The sequence below is a fragment of the Sarcophilus harrisii genome, chromosome 6 (genome assembly GCF_902635505.1).
Source record: "Sarcophilus harrisii chromosome 6, mSarHar1.11, whole genome shotgun sequence".
NCBI classification, from domain to species: Eukaryota; Metazoa; Chordata; class Mammalia; order Dasyuromorphia; family Dasyuridae; genus Sarcophilus; species Sarcophilus harrisii.
Genome location: NC_045431.1, coordinates 146,647,040 through 146,661,195, shown reverse-complemented (window position 1 = coordinate 146,661,195; position 14,156 = coordinate 146,647,040). Strand labels below are relative to the sequence as shown.

The window sequence follows — 14,156 nt, the reverse complement described above, 5'->3', positions numbered from 1 at the left end:
CTTAATGCTTGACAGGATAAAGGTTTATCCATTTTAGATGTCATTAGAATATCAGTAACTTCCCTCCATTATGTCATCCTTCCTCTGAATGGGTAGCACAAGGTTATCCCCCATACAGGTACCTCCCCCATTCAGTAATCACCACACGCATAGCCAGGGGTTAAAGTCCAAATCCTTTATTGTCTCCTTCCAAATCTTGTCTCCTTCACTTGGGGCTCAGCTAGTTTTTCTGGAGGCCCATCTCTCTCCTTGGTTCTGAGAACTTGAGCTCCCACCTACCTTCTCTAGTTTCTGAATCTCCCTGACTCCAGAAGTTTGTGCTTCAGCCTGCAGCCACCACAAAGGTGGACTATGGAATGAATCTGTCTCAGCCTCCAAGAGCTTCCAGTGCACTTGTCTTTTTTGGCCCTGAGAGCTTCTTCCTTATATGTTCCAAACTGAGTATACACCAATCATCATATCACTAGGAAACTATTATTTGTTATAGGATTAAATCAATGCTAAACTAGATTTAACCCCTGTCTCCTCAATTCCACTTAGTACCTTGTTTCAAGTTCTGGCCCATAATATCTTCTTGTAGAATTAAATCAATCATACTGAACCATGTTAAATTAGATAACTATTATTTCTATCAATTCCACTGACTTAGTACCTTGAAAGAATCCTTTGTTTCAAGTTCAGAGTTCTGGCCCATAACAGAATAAATATGTGTGGTAGTAGAGCAATGGTTTAACTTTAAGAAGTGTCCTAATCCATTTAACTTTGAGTATATATTCTAGGTTGGTTCAGAATTGCAAACAGAGGTGTTTCCACCCACCTAGCTATTCTTTGATTGCTTACATTTCTAAATGGAGTTCACTGACTCTCATCCTTTCTGTCATTAACTTGCCTTTGGCTTGAGATAAAGTGAGTTTTTAGCAGCCTTTATAAGCTCTGGGCAGATTCAAGTTCTCAGACATATAAACTAAGCCAGAAGCTTCATTTATGTTTAATCAGGCGAGGTTGTTTTATTTATTAGTTATGAAGTCACATAGTCTGGAGTGGAATGTGATGTAGAAGGTGATATTCTGTGATTCTGAAGTAGAACATCAGGCAGATGAGTACAACAAGTAATGTGGGGAAAATAAAATAATGACTGGGATACAAAGAAAGACCTGCTAGGCTAGTTCTTAATAGGATTCTACTTTCACTGGATTTTATCCATTCTTCCCAAGTGAGGGACCATATTTCCCATTCTGGTTTGTTTGTTTGTTTGTGTGTGTGTGTGTGTGTGTGTGTGTGTGTGTGTGTGTGTGTGTTTGGTCTTTTTCTTTTTTTTTTTCTTTTTTTTTTTTTATACTGACTGGCATCTCTATCAATTAAACACAGCTACACTTCCTCTAGACTTCAGAATATCGAGAATTATTTTGGGATAACCTTGTTAAAATATTGTGTTTTCATCATTTAAAGAGAAGCATCTTTTCTTAATAGCACTAGATTTTAATTCAGAGACGCTTGATTCAAACCTAATTCTACCACCTGATGTTTATGTGACTTGAATTTCTCAGAATTTCAGTTTCCTTATCTACAAATGAAAGAGTTGGAATCAATGAAGTCTGGCCCTAAATCTTAGAAGAGGCTTTTAAACTGGAAGCTTTTTCAGTTCAGAAATTTAGAAGTTATTTCAAATGATGGGTAAAAAAAGTCCAGGAGAGAAAAATGGGCAAGTGAGAAGAGTTTGGCTAAGCTTCCTCCCTGGTACAAGGGAAGTAACTATTGGAGAAGAGATAGAAGGACCAAGGGTAGTCCTTCCTGCTCCCATGGCAGCCCAGATAAAAAAGTGATGATGGAACCCCCTAGCATTTCCAAATTTGAACTGAGGTAGTATTGTGCCAAAGTTCCCTTTTTAATGTTGTGACCCAGTTTCTCCAATTGTCCTATTTATTTATTCTGCCTCAGGTTATAACCTTTCCCTCTTAATGTTTGATGAGATAAAGGTCAGTTGCTCTGCCCCAAAACCCCAGGCTCTTAAATGGTTGATGAGATGAAGGTTTTATATCTTTAGGTTATAGATATTCCTTCTTAATGTTTGACAAATAAAGGTTTATCCATTTTAGATGTCATTAGAATATCAGTAATCTCCCTCCATTGTGTCATCCTAGGGGCCTCCCCCACAATTAGGTTATCCCCACCTAGGCACCTCCCCCATTATGTCACTGTTCTTGTTATACTATAAAAAAGCTTTCTGTCCCAGTACTCAGGGCTGGATTCTTTGAGATTCTCCTCCAGCCCTGGGACCAAGATCCATCTGGTCCCAGTATCTCTCTCCATTTATTAAACTATTGAATTGGTCTCTAACCTCTGTCTTGCTCAGTTTCTTTGGCATTACAGTAGAAGCCCAACATAGGAGATGGAATGTATGGCAGATTGTTTTCAGTTTAATTAAAGCAGTTAGGTATTGCTGCAAAAGCTGGATAGCCTGAGAAATCTAAAGTCAGAAAGACTTAAGTTAAATTTTGGCCTCAGTTTCAATGTCTGGATTTTCTCTTCTTTGAAAGGGAGATTGAACATACTTCTTGGGGTTGTTGAGGGAATAAAATAAGAGATTTGTAAAATGCTTTGTGAATCTCCAGGTACTATATTAAATGTTAGGTATTGTTATTGTTTACATATTGGTGTGTCCTTGTGACTACTCCAGAGGCAATAGTTCTGAGAAGGGATGCAACTGAAATGCTTGGAAGATTTTGCTAAAGATCTTATGAAAGATGGGCATGGGTTCTTTCTCACCTTTCTCCTCACTGTACAAGATGATAGATATTGAATTCTGAGTATTTCTATTCTTTATACTTGTTCATAATTCTTTTTTAAATTATTACTGTAATGCTATCTTACTATAGATTTGTGAATAGAGAGTTGTAATGGAGAAAAGCAGAGACTGTTCTTAGCCTATCCAGTGAATAACTGATAAATCTGGATTTAAATGATGCCTCAGAAACAGTAACAGAGAATAATACTAATTTATCAATTTTAATAATTATCCCTGAGTGAGTAAAGCTGAGTCTAGGCAAAAGCTTTTCAGTCACCAGGATTGTGTGCAATAATTAGAGATTAATTTATCTTTGCTGGGAGGAAGGAGGAAGTATCTGGAACAGACTCCTGCCCACATTCTAAGAGTAAGGGCCAAAGAAGAGATTAAATAGTCCTTTTTTTGTTTTTTACCATTAACCTAACGTCCAGATACTCACAGAAAGTACAGAGGCTACATTATAATCCTACAGTCCTTTTGTTCCCATATTTCTTAGTCTTTCTTCCTCCCTTTCATTTCCCTTCCTATCTTTCTTCCACTTGAAACTGCACCTTTTTTTAAATTGCCCAACATATTCAAAAGCAATATACAATTGTGAATTGACATTAGTGAACGGGTTAAATAAAATTTTAGATTACTATTTTAAAATACTTTCCATTTTAAAATATTTAAAGAAAAATCAAATAGTATAAAATTACATATACATATGAAATTAATTTTTAAAAAAATGGTTTAATGTACCTAACAACCCATATTCAAATCATATACTTTTATTTGGAAATGAAGAGAGCAGTGTTATAGTTAGAACCTACATTTGTCTGGATGTGATTCCTACTAAGACAAAAATGGGGATGGGGTGGTCTATCCTAATAACATCTAAATTCTCATCAAAGAAAAACCATTCATTGCCTCTTAGATTGTACCTGTATGATAACAGCACAGCCAATTGAGTCAGTGAAAAAATTAGACAACTCAGTTGTTTGGTTGCTCAAATGATTTTTTTTTCTTTCACTTTTGTAATAATTGTGGCACCCATAGTTGGTGGAGACTTCAAAATTCTTATTCTGCAGTGTATCTGTGACTTCATCAATACAATTGTTACCTCTTATCATGCAGATCACATCCCATCCATACCTGCCCATTCTTGGACACTCATGTTCATATAAATGCTGACTACTTTGAAAATGACCAAATTATAGTTGTATTCAAGATCCCTTCCTCAAAATTCAGAAAATCCCAAGATTTTATTAATGCTTGTTTTACCATGTAGGAGTGTCAGAACTCAAGATGGACAAGTAGCTGTCCATGAAAAAAAAAAGTTGTCACTAGCAACAGAGTCACACCAGATGTCAGGAGAGAATTCTGGCACATGTCTACCATGTAAATCTTATTTTTGCCCATGGACTTAACATGCCACTACTGAAATCTTGGTTGTGTTTGAGATTCTAGGCTATAATTTGGTAAATGTTTTACTTTATTTTGATACTAAGAAGAAGGAAAATGAAATTTTAAAAAGAGTAATTTAATCCTCATGTCATAAGCAAAACTGTTTGTGGTAAGTTATATATTTTTAAATTCTCCACATTAAAAGAAACAAAAAATAATAATAAAGAAGAGGTTTGAGTTGTCTACTCAGGATTTTTTTTTTAATGGGCAATATAGGAACATTTAAAAAGTGTAAAACCATGTTTTTCCCATGGTTTGGGAAACCAGCTATGAAAGTGTTACAGTAATTAAGCCCAGAGGTGATAAAGGCATATGATAATGTCAAAACAGGATGTTAAACCAGCCTGTGAATTTTTAACAGATGGCAAAAAAGAAAATGTGATGCTTAGAATGTGATTTCTTTAATAACATTTGACAAAAATTTAAGAAGTCTCCCCTCAGAGTTTTAGCAGGGAGAGAGGTTGCAAGTTAAACTTCAGAAGTAATTGTGGTATTTCAAACCAAACCATAATTTCTTTTTCCTCTTTGGGTTTTGTCAGTAGATGACAAAAAGCATAGTTATTGTTAAGATTAAACACAAAAGAAAAAAAAATACTTAATTTTACTTATATACTTATATACTTAATACTTAAATCCCCTAATTTAGAGTTTTACAATTGCAGCATATGGAATTTTGAACTGCAAAACTTCTCCTCATTGATATTAATAACAGCTTATAAATATTTATATTGAGATGTGATCTACAAACCCTGTGAAATATCATCAAAATCTTTATTAAAACATGTCTACAAATACTTAGGAGGACACAGTACAAGCAGATATTCAGAAGGATGCTTAGACCAAAATTAGGGTGTGTCCCACTAAGATGAAAAGAGTCATTTGTATGTAGCAGCATTTACAGCAACTGTGTCTGCTAACCAAAATACAGATTCTTTGGACTTGCTATGCAGACTACACATTTGTCAGAAGTGGCGAAATTACTTCACAGTGAGATCAATGAATAGTGACAAGCAACATAATTCAACATGTGTACCTCCTTTTATTGTTAACCATAATCATTGTTTCAACCATTTCTCCTCTATAAGAGGTTATACAATGAAATTACACATATGTGTATGAATTCCATGTCATTTATATTTCCTATTGGGAGTTTAGTCATAATATGTTTGCATAATGATTATTTCCAATCAATGCATGAATATTCTATAAGTTGAAAATCATTAATCTTTATAGACAGGACACTGTTTCAATTAATTGTTCTCTGTTTGCAAATGAACTCCCAAAATTGAGACTGGATTGTATTGTTTTAAATTGGATGTTTATATTATTGTTGTTGTTGTTGTTGTTGTTACCATTTTAGCATAAAGTTAGTTACCATTTGCCTTAAACACTTTATTACCCGAAATGCTATTGAGGCGTCAAAACAGAGATAGTTCATTGTAGTGTACTGTGAGCCCAGGAAGACCTGTTGTAAGCCCTATCTCTGACACATACTGTTTGCGTTACCTTGGCTATCATTTAACCCCCTTAGTGCCACCAAAAACTCTAAAAATACCCAGTTGTTGATGAGTTGCTGATATGTATTTGTGAGATGGAGTTTCCTTACAGGGTATTTTCCATTATTAGAGTCCCTTTCCTCAACTCTCCTCCCCCCATTATTCCCTGTGCTACTGAACCAGATATAAGTATAATTGGAAAGTATTTAGCAAAATCAATAAAAACACAATAGACCACAGATAATATATTGTTTTCTAAGTCAATATGGGACATGTAAGGATTCTTATGTGCAGTTTAAAGAATGGTTCTTTCTTTTTTTTTATTTGAGTTTGACACCATTGCTCTACATCAATGAATTTTGATAGGTCTAAACCAAAAACAATCAATTATAAATGAAAAATTGAAAGCCTAGGGGAGAGATCATCCCAATTAGTGGTAGAGTCCACATTCCTGCCCTATTAAAGAGTTTGCCATCCTATGCATTCTACTTTGCAGCTAAGCACTTCCTTCCTGCTTTTCCATTACTATAGTAGAACTTATTTTTCAACTTTGTAATGTGATATCTCTTTCTTCTTTTTCTTCTTCTTCTTCTTCTTTTTTTTTTTTTTTTTTTTTTGGGTCAATCATATCCCTTCTCAACCTTAAACTTTCTAGATTGAAAAATTTCCCCCTCTATCATTCTTTAGACCATCTTTTCCCTCCTTATTTCCTACCCCATCAGTGATCTTGACCATTCTTACCTCTCTGAACATCTTCTAATCTTTGGATGCTATGAAGCAAATTACACATTGTATGTAATAGTTCAGGTACAGATGAAAATGGTTGACTATTATTTTTTTGATTTTATTATTAGTATGTTTTCTAATGATTTCAAAATCCTTTTGACCATTTTGGCCAAACAGGACATTTGAGTTGATATATATCCATAATACATACCCCAAAAATTGGGGAAGTGAAAATCAAAGAATACATAGTCTTTTAAGGTAGAAATTATTTTGTCTTCATATCCCAATTGCCTTGCACAGTTCCTAGAGCACAGTTATTTACTAACATACTTATCAATTCATTAAATACATAGGATATGATGGAATAAAAATATTTTATTATTTTTATTATTATTATAAATATTATATAAATATAATATAATATATACAAATATTATAAATATTTTATTATTTGATCTTTTTTTTCAGTGTGTGCTGTATTTATGGGCCTTGAAAATCCTTTACCCTAAAACACTGTTTTTACTTCGTGGAAATCATGAATGTAGACATTTAACAGAGTATTTCACATTTAAACAAGAATGTAAGTATATCTCACTATTAACAATTAATTGTTACTATTAACAATAAATATTACAAATGATCAGTCCCTAAGCTTTAAATCATATTTTCTATGTTAAAAAAAAAGTATAATTAAATAAAAAAAGGAAAATGAAACAGGAAGTCATATCATATCTGAATTTGAGGCTATATGTATATATGTTTGTATATAGAGGGAAAGAGGAAAGAAAGGAAAGACTTAATAAGTGCCCTCTAGGTGGGAAGCATAGTACTAGGCACTTTACAAAGAGTTCAGCTGATTTTTACAATTTTCCTCAGATTATTACATTACCCATTTTACAATTAGGGAAACTGTGGCAAATAGAGGCCAGGTGACTTACTAAAACTATCTAAGGCTAAATTTAAATTTAGGTCTTCCTGACTCCACTTCCAGTACTCTATCCACTGAGCCAGCTAGTTGGCTCTCTTCCCAAAAGGAACAAAAGGGATTCCTGAATAAAGGAAGAAGATAGAAAGAAAGGAGGAGCAGGGGTAAGAAGCAGAAGATGGAAAGAAAAGAGTTAAGAACAAATCAAGGGTGAAGAGAAAGAAGAGAGAATGAGAAACTGGAGAAGGAGCCAGAGAAAAAGAAAGAGGAGAAGTAAGAGAAAGTTGCAGATGTTGATGAATGAACAACCACCACAAAAAAGGGATACCAAAGTTAACATTTCTACTTTCAAGTTATCACAGAGAATTGCTAGAATTTAGAAAGTATAGTTTTGTGTTCTCAATGTGACATCACAAGCAAAAAGATCTTAGATATCAAAGCATGAATCATGCTTTTTTTCCATGTATTCATATATATTTATCTGACTTATATCCTCAAAGGTAAAATAAAGTATTCAGAAAGAGTATACGATGCCTGCATGGACGCCTTTGACTGCCTTCCCTTGGCTGCCCTGATGAACCAACAGTTCCTGTGTGTACATGGTGGCTTGTCACCAGAGATCAACACCTTAGATGATATCAGAAAAGTAAGTCTAGTTATTATCAAAACTTAGTCTTTCAGTAGATCCAGTTACAATTATATTTAGATCACCTTAGCATTTATCTATTTGTGGATATATCATCTTAGTGTTAATATGAAGTTAATTTTAAACATGGTCATTTTTGTCATTTATGGTCCCCCCTCCATATATGTATATTTTTTTCCTGAGGCAATTGAGGTTAAGTGACTTGCCCAGGGTCACACAGCTAGGAAGTGTTAAATGTCTGAGACCAGATTTGAAGTCAGGTTCTCCTGACTTTAGTGCTAGTGCTCTATCCACTGTCTCCCATATCTATTTTCTTAAAGCAAAAGTATTAGGGATTCATATATCCCCCCTGAAAATTGTTGTATTTAGCAGTCTTCAATGAATAGTTAATGTAGTAATTGATTCCAAAATTTATGCTTTATTCATATTTCTTTGGCATGTGCTCAACAAACATTCATTATTTATTCATCAGGAATGGAAATTCTGCATTACGTTGGAGAAGAGATAGAAATCATTTGTTTTAAAGCATACCACATTTAACCTCCTTTACCTACTATCTGTGACACTTTAAAGTGATGTGACAGGGTATTTTTATGATGATGGGAATTTTTTGTTATATTTTCATGAATAGGCAGAATAAAGTTGACTTTTAAGAGATTTTCTTGCATTTTACTTAACCGTAGTCTTTTAATGATGCTATTTAAAGAAGAGATGGTTAAGTTTAACTAGGGAAAGACATATTTCTCTGTATCAAAGCTTGAAAACTCATGACTCGAAGAGATTTTTAATGATAGAATAGAGTTTTCTTATTTTCTCCAGAATAAGGCTGAATGCACTGTGCTTATAGCTTTGAGAACCCAAAGATAATGAGGAGCAGTGAATCAAAATGTTCTATTCTTTTTGACAATAATAAAGAAAATTATGAATGTTGTTCCAGATGGGATATTTAAATAATAATTATAAATAGATGGTATTTCTATCATGCCTTGAGGTTTGCAAAGCATTTTACATATGTTATCTCATTAGATCCTCATAATAACCCTATAAGGTTTTTGTTATACAATAATTTCCAAATTTTCATGACCCCAGTTGAGGTTTTCTTGGCCAAGGTACTGGAGTGGCTTGCTGTTTCCTTCTGCAGCTCATCTTACAAATGAGGAAACTGAGGCAAACATAGTTAAGTGATTTGTCCAGGATCATACAATTAGCAAGTATCTGAGGCCAAATTTGAACTAATTGAAGATTAGTCTTTCTGACTCCAAGCTCACTGCTATCCACTTTGCCAACTAGTTTCCATGAAGGCAAAGGCTATTATGAAGAAATCAAGGGCAAGAAAGATAAAATTAATAATTTCAAGTCCAAAGCCATAACTATATAACTGTCCCACCTGGGTAATGTTAATCATATTTATATGCTTGATCATTCTCACAATCCTGAGAGATAGCTCAGGATACATAATATCTTTATATCAAAATGTGTTATTATTTTTATGTTATATTTTTAGTATTGCATTATTTACTAAACAAGTGAATTGAGACTCAGAGAAGTTGGGTTGAGTGACATAAAGTCTTAAGTGGTTGAACAAGTTAAAATATGGACCATTTGATGTCAATGTCAGTTGTTTCAGTTACTCCACCCAAGCATAGACAGGAGGTACAATTGAACTATACACATTTTTACCACATTTCTTTAATATTTGTGGCATAATAATGGGAACCATTTAGTGGTTTGGTGTGATCCCTTGGGTGTTGGTGTTTGTCATAAAGCTTTGTAAGAAGTTTCTGAGTGATAGACAGATGATCACTGAAATCACAGGAAGGACCTGGGGTCAGTTCCTGTCTCTATCACTTTTACTTATATGACCTCGGATAAGTAAGTTTCGGTTGCCTCATCCATAAAAAGGAAGAGTTGTACTAAATGAATTTTAGGGCCCCTTCAACTTTTGTATCTATGATACTAAGTCAAGTCAGCTAAGTGGTTCAGTAGATGGAGCATTGGATCTTGAGTCAAAAAAACCTGAATTCAAATTTGGCCTCAGACACTTACTGTGTGATCTAGCCAAATCACTTATCCTCTCTTTGCCTCAGTTTCTTCAACTGTGAAATGGGGTTATTAACACCTAATAGGATTATTGTGAGATTCAATTGACATTCATTGGCACATAGTAGGAGCTATATAAATACTTATTTCCTTTTTACCTCCTTACCCTGCAAGGCAGAGAGTTTGCAAGATAGAGTTGTTCTGTGCAAGTGGATGATGAGACAGATAACATGATGTCATGTCAAGAGCATTGGACTGAAGATAGAAGGCCTAAGTGTGATTCCTGATTTGCACTGACAAATGATATGAACCTTCTATGGGTTTTATATTGCTCATTTAATATCTAGGGGATCTCTATTTTACCTTCATGTTCTAGCATTCTATGATTCACCCTTCCTCATTCTGACTCCAGTCCAGTTTTTTTTTATCTTATTTCATGTTCCTCTCTTTTGTGTACTGTTCCCTCCTCCTCTCTGGACTGAATGAAAAATGGTATCAAATAGTTAATAAATCATGGTATTTCCTAATCACTATTTATTCCAGTCAAAATACCTAATGAGAGATCAATGTATACATGAATAATGGTGATACTCCAATAAATGTTAGGTATTAGCCAAGGGGTACAATGCTTAGTTTTAAGAAAAGTTTTGTTGTGCTTAGCTTTTACACAATCACTGTAACTGGATAAATTACCTTGCTGATGTTACTGGAAATATTGGGGATTAAAGACCCACTTGAAATGGTGATACTAAAATGTGCACAGCTGACACAAATCTGAAAAAAACTTTGATTTTTGGCATTGTCTAAAGAAGCAGGTCAATGGATAGCTTAGGAGCTGTTATAGCTAATTCTATATTCACTCTTCCTCTGTCTCTTCCTCATCAAAAAATGTTATAGATTTGCACAAAAGAATGGAAGAGGATTCCATTTACATATAGGTGTTGGTAATTTATTAGATTTCAATGGTGCTTTTTCCTTACCTGAGATGGAAATTTTGGATGAATATTTTTTTAGATCATAAGTATTTTAAAACATTCTAAACAGAATCCCTGCCATCACAGAATCAAGATACTTTGAGAAGTTAATTGATTTTGCCTGTAAAACAATCTAATGAGGGAAAAAAAAACCACTCAGACTCAATCTTGTGGCTCTCTCATTCAGGTCAATAGCTCCTAGGAGGCATTTTACATGTTTATTTTAGTTCTTCTGGGGTAGAAGAAATAGATAGTGGGAAGGTGAGAGTAGAAGGAGAGGGGAAGGGGAGAAAGACAGAGCCAGTGAGAATGTATTATGGAAAAGTATCAGGAGACAAAAGAGGCAGTGAGGAAAGGAAATTTGCTTTTCTTTTTGCTAAAAGCCAAGCTATTCTTCCTTGATATAAATACTGGATTCTTGGGACTAAGAAAAGAAAAATACTAAAAGTATGCAACCACTTGAATTTATGGGGCTGAACTTAATCAGTAGGCTTCCACCTTATAATTATACAAATCTATATTTACATAAGTAATGTCTCTCCCAAGTGAAATCTATAATGATTTATACTATTCCTGAATGCATGGTTTTTTTTTTTTTTTTGATTGTTCAGGTAAAAAATATTGATAGCTTAAAAGAAAGAAGAAAAAAAGGAATAGAGAATTCTTTTAATTTGGCAGTATATCTTCTCATGTATCTCATCACTAGGTCCTTAAGTTCCTCCAATTTGATAGTTACCCCCAATTTTTTATTGTTAGGCAGTAAAAGGAGCTGAGACCTCCATGTAATAAGTCCTAGGGTCAAAATTGAGCTGAGCTTTTTATGTAGTTCTTGATGGTAGGTATCTAGTGATATCCTATAATTAAGCAACAGAGTAAGCCTTGCACTGTTTTAAGTTTCTCAATTTGTCACATATGAATTTCTAAGTTTTCACCACTGTATACCTGTTTTCTGCCTATGATGAGCTATTTTTGTAAGTATTCAACAGTTTTCCAAAATAAATTACATTTTTTGATTACTTAACCAAACTTTAAAATGGACCATTTCAATAACAGAGTATCTGTCTGCCCTTTTGTGTTTAAAAATAAGTCCACAGTTCTTCAAAAAGCAAAATCTACACTTTTAGAAATATTTTTCTTAAGGGCATTGTGGTTACAAATGCATGGACTTTTTAGATTTCTGAAATCAGTTAGAAATATAGATTTGCAATTAATTTTTTCTGATTTAAATGAAGATAGAAATTTAGAAGGTTTTATTAAAAGCTTTTAATTGAGTGTTGAAAACATGAAAAATGACCTCATCTTTTCAAGATATTAGTTTTTTTTAAAAATAGTGTGTCACTAATAATTAATAAATCTGTCTCTTTCTATTAAAAAAGGAAGAATTTTATAGACTGTCAGACTGAATTATTCATGTGCCTATATAGTATTCAAAGAAAATAATAAAGTTTCTAACTGAAGAATATTAATTCTTAATATATTTTCTTAGTTAGTTTATGTTTTATGTGGTTTTCAGAGGGGACTTTTGGGTGTCAATTTAATGAAATCATAGTTTAAATATTAAGGGAAAAATTTTTTCTTAAGTTTCAGTTAAAAAAAAATTTAAATACTCTTTACATTTACTAGTATTATTTTAAAAGTCAAATCAGACCTATTTTCGTTTGTTATGCAGGAAATTCATTCCATAAACATAAAAGATCTTTAAAACTTAAAACTGTGATGTGGAGAAGATTTTGGAGTTAGCCTAATTTTTTTTCCAGTTAGCAGCAACAACATGATATGCATATAGCTGGCCAAAATTCAAGTGCTTCCAGAAAAAAAATGATGAATGGATATTCTGAATGTAGGCACTCCCATTGAGCCCACTGTGAATTACTTTGAACAGTCTTGGAAGATTCAGATAAATATTGATGAAATGAAAACCCTTTTCTTATAGAATTGTTCTGCTGTAGAATGTAAATAAAAAGCTAACCCATTTCCAACCATAATGTAGTTCCTACTACTACCACTAGGTGGCAGCAATGGGGAGCATAAAAATGAGAAGCCATTTTTGAATGTTATTGGGTTGGGGGAAAGAAGTGGGGAATTCAATAGTGTGAAAAAATAAGTGATAAAATAAAAAGAGAAGGAAACAGATATATGAATGGAAGAATGAAAGGGAAATAGCAAGATACAAAAAAAAAAGGAGACGGAAGATAATGGAGGGAAGAAAACTAGAAAAGAGAAGGTGGTGAAACATGGAGACAGGTAGAAAGGGAAGTTAAGACAGAAAAATCAAAGATGAGATGTAGAAGGGATTTAGGAAAGAAACAGAAGAGAACAGTTCAAGCACTGACATAGGAGGAGGGGAACTTTAAGGATGCTGGTTTCTAATTTTGATTGAATTCCAAATTGCCAAAGATTAGTATTTTTCTTTCTGTCTTTTATTTTTCTTAGTTAGACCGATTCAAAGAACCACCGGCATATGGACCTATGTGTGATATCCTGTGGTCAGACCCCCTGGAAGACTTTGGAAATGAGAAGACTCAGGAACATTTCACTCACAACACAGTCAGGGGCTGTTCATACTTCTACAGGTGAGTCTTGTGCTGTTTGTCCTCTCTCATGGAAAGTTAGTTTTGTAGTTCATAAGCTATTTTAATCTGTTTGGCATTTTAAGAGATATTTCTACCATGTATTTTATTTATTTATAATGCTCATAAAACTGTTCTTCAGTCAAGCCAGTGGAAACGGTGGGTTTAAACCAAAACTGTGATTTTAATGTACTCTGAAAGCTTTCTAAGTGAAATAATTATATTCACCATGAAGAGAATGTAGGGCAGGGAAGAAAGGAAGAGAAGAGAGGAGGGTGAATTAGCTAGAACTGTTGATCTCTTTTAAACAATGAATTGGTATTTCAATTGTGCTTTATAGTTAAAAAGTTCTTTCCTTACATTATGTCATTAGAATTTCACAAAAATTTTATAATGTCTAGGGGAGGAATAATTTCATAGTTTTAGTGTTTTAAAGGATCTTAGAAGTTATTGAATCCTTAAGTTCAGTTTTAACTAATTCTTCATGGTTCCATTTGAGTCTTGCTAAGCAACTTGTCCAGAGTCACACAGCTAGTGTCTGATGTCAG

The 14,156-nt window shown here is 33.7% G+C and overlaps 1 protein-coding gene across 2 annotated transcripts in view; it reads left to right on the top strand.

Moving 5' to 3' along the window:
* The window catches only part of PPP3CA (protein phosphatase 3 catalytic subunit alpha), a 359,353-nt gene that overhangs the window by 273,281 nt on the left and 71,916 nt on the right, over positions 1 to 14,156 (top strand). For both annotated transcript variants that reach the window (XM_031941911.1, XM_031941910.1), the window contains exons 4-6: positions 6,922 to 7,033; positions 7,879 to 8,024; positions 13,472 to 13,611. In XM_031941911.1, the coding sequence (XP_031797771.1) occupies positions 6,922 to 7,033; positions 7,879 to 8,024; positions 13,472 to 13,611 (398 nt within the window). The remainder of the gene's footprint in view (positions 1 to 6,921; positions 7,034 to 7,878; positions 8,025 to 13,471; positions 13,612 to 14,156) is intronic.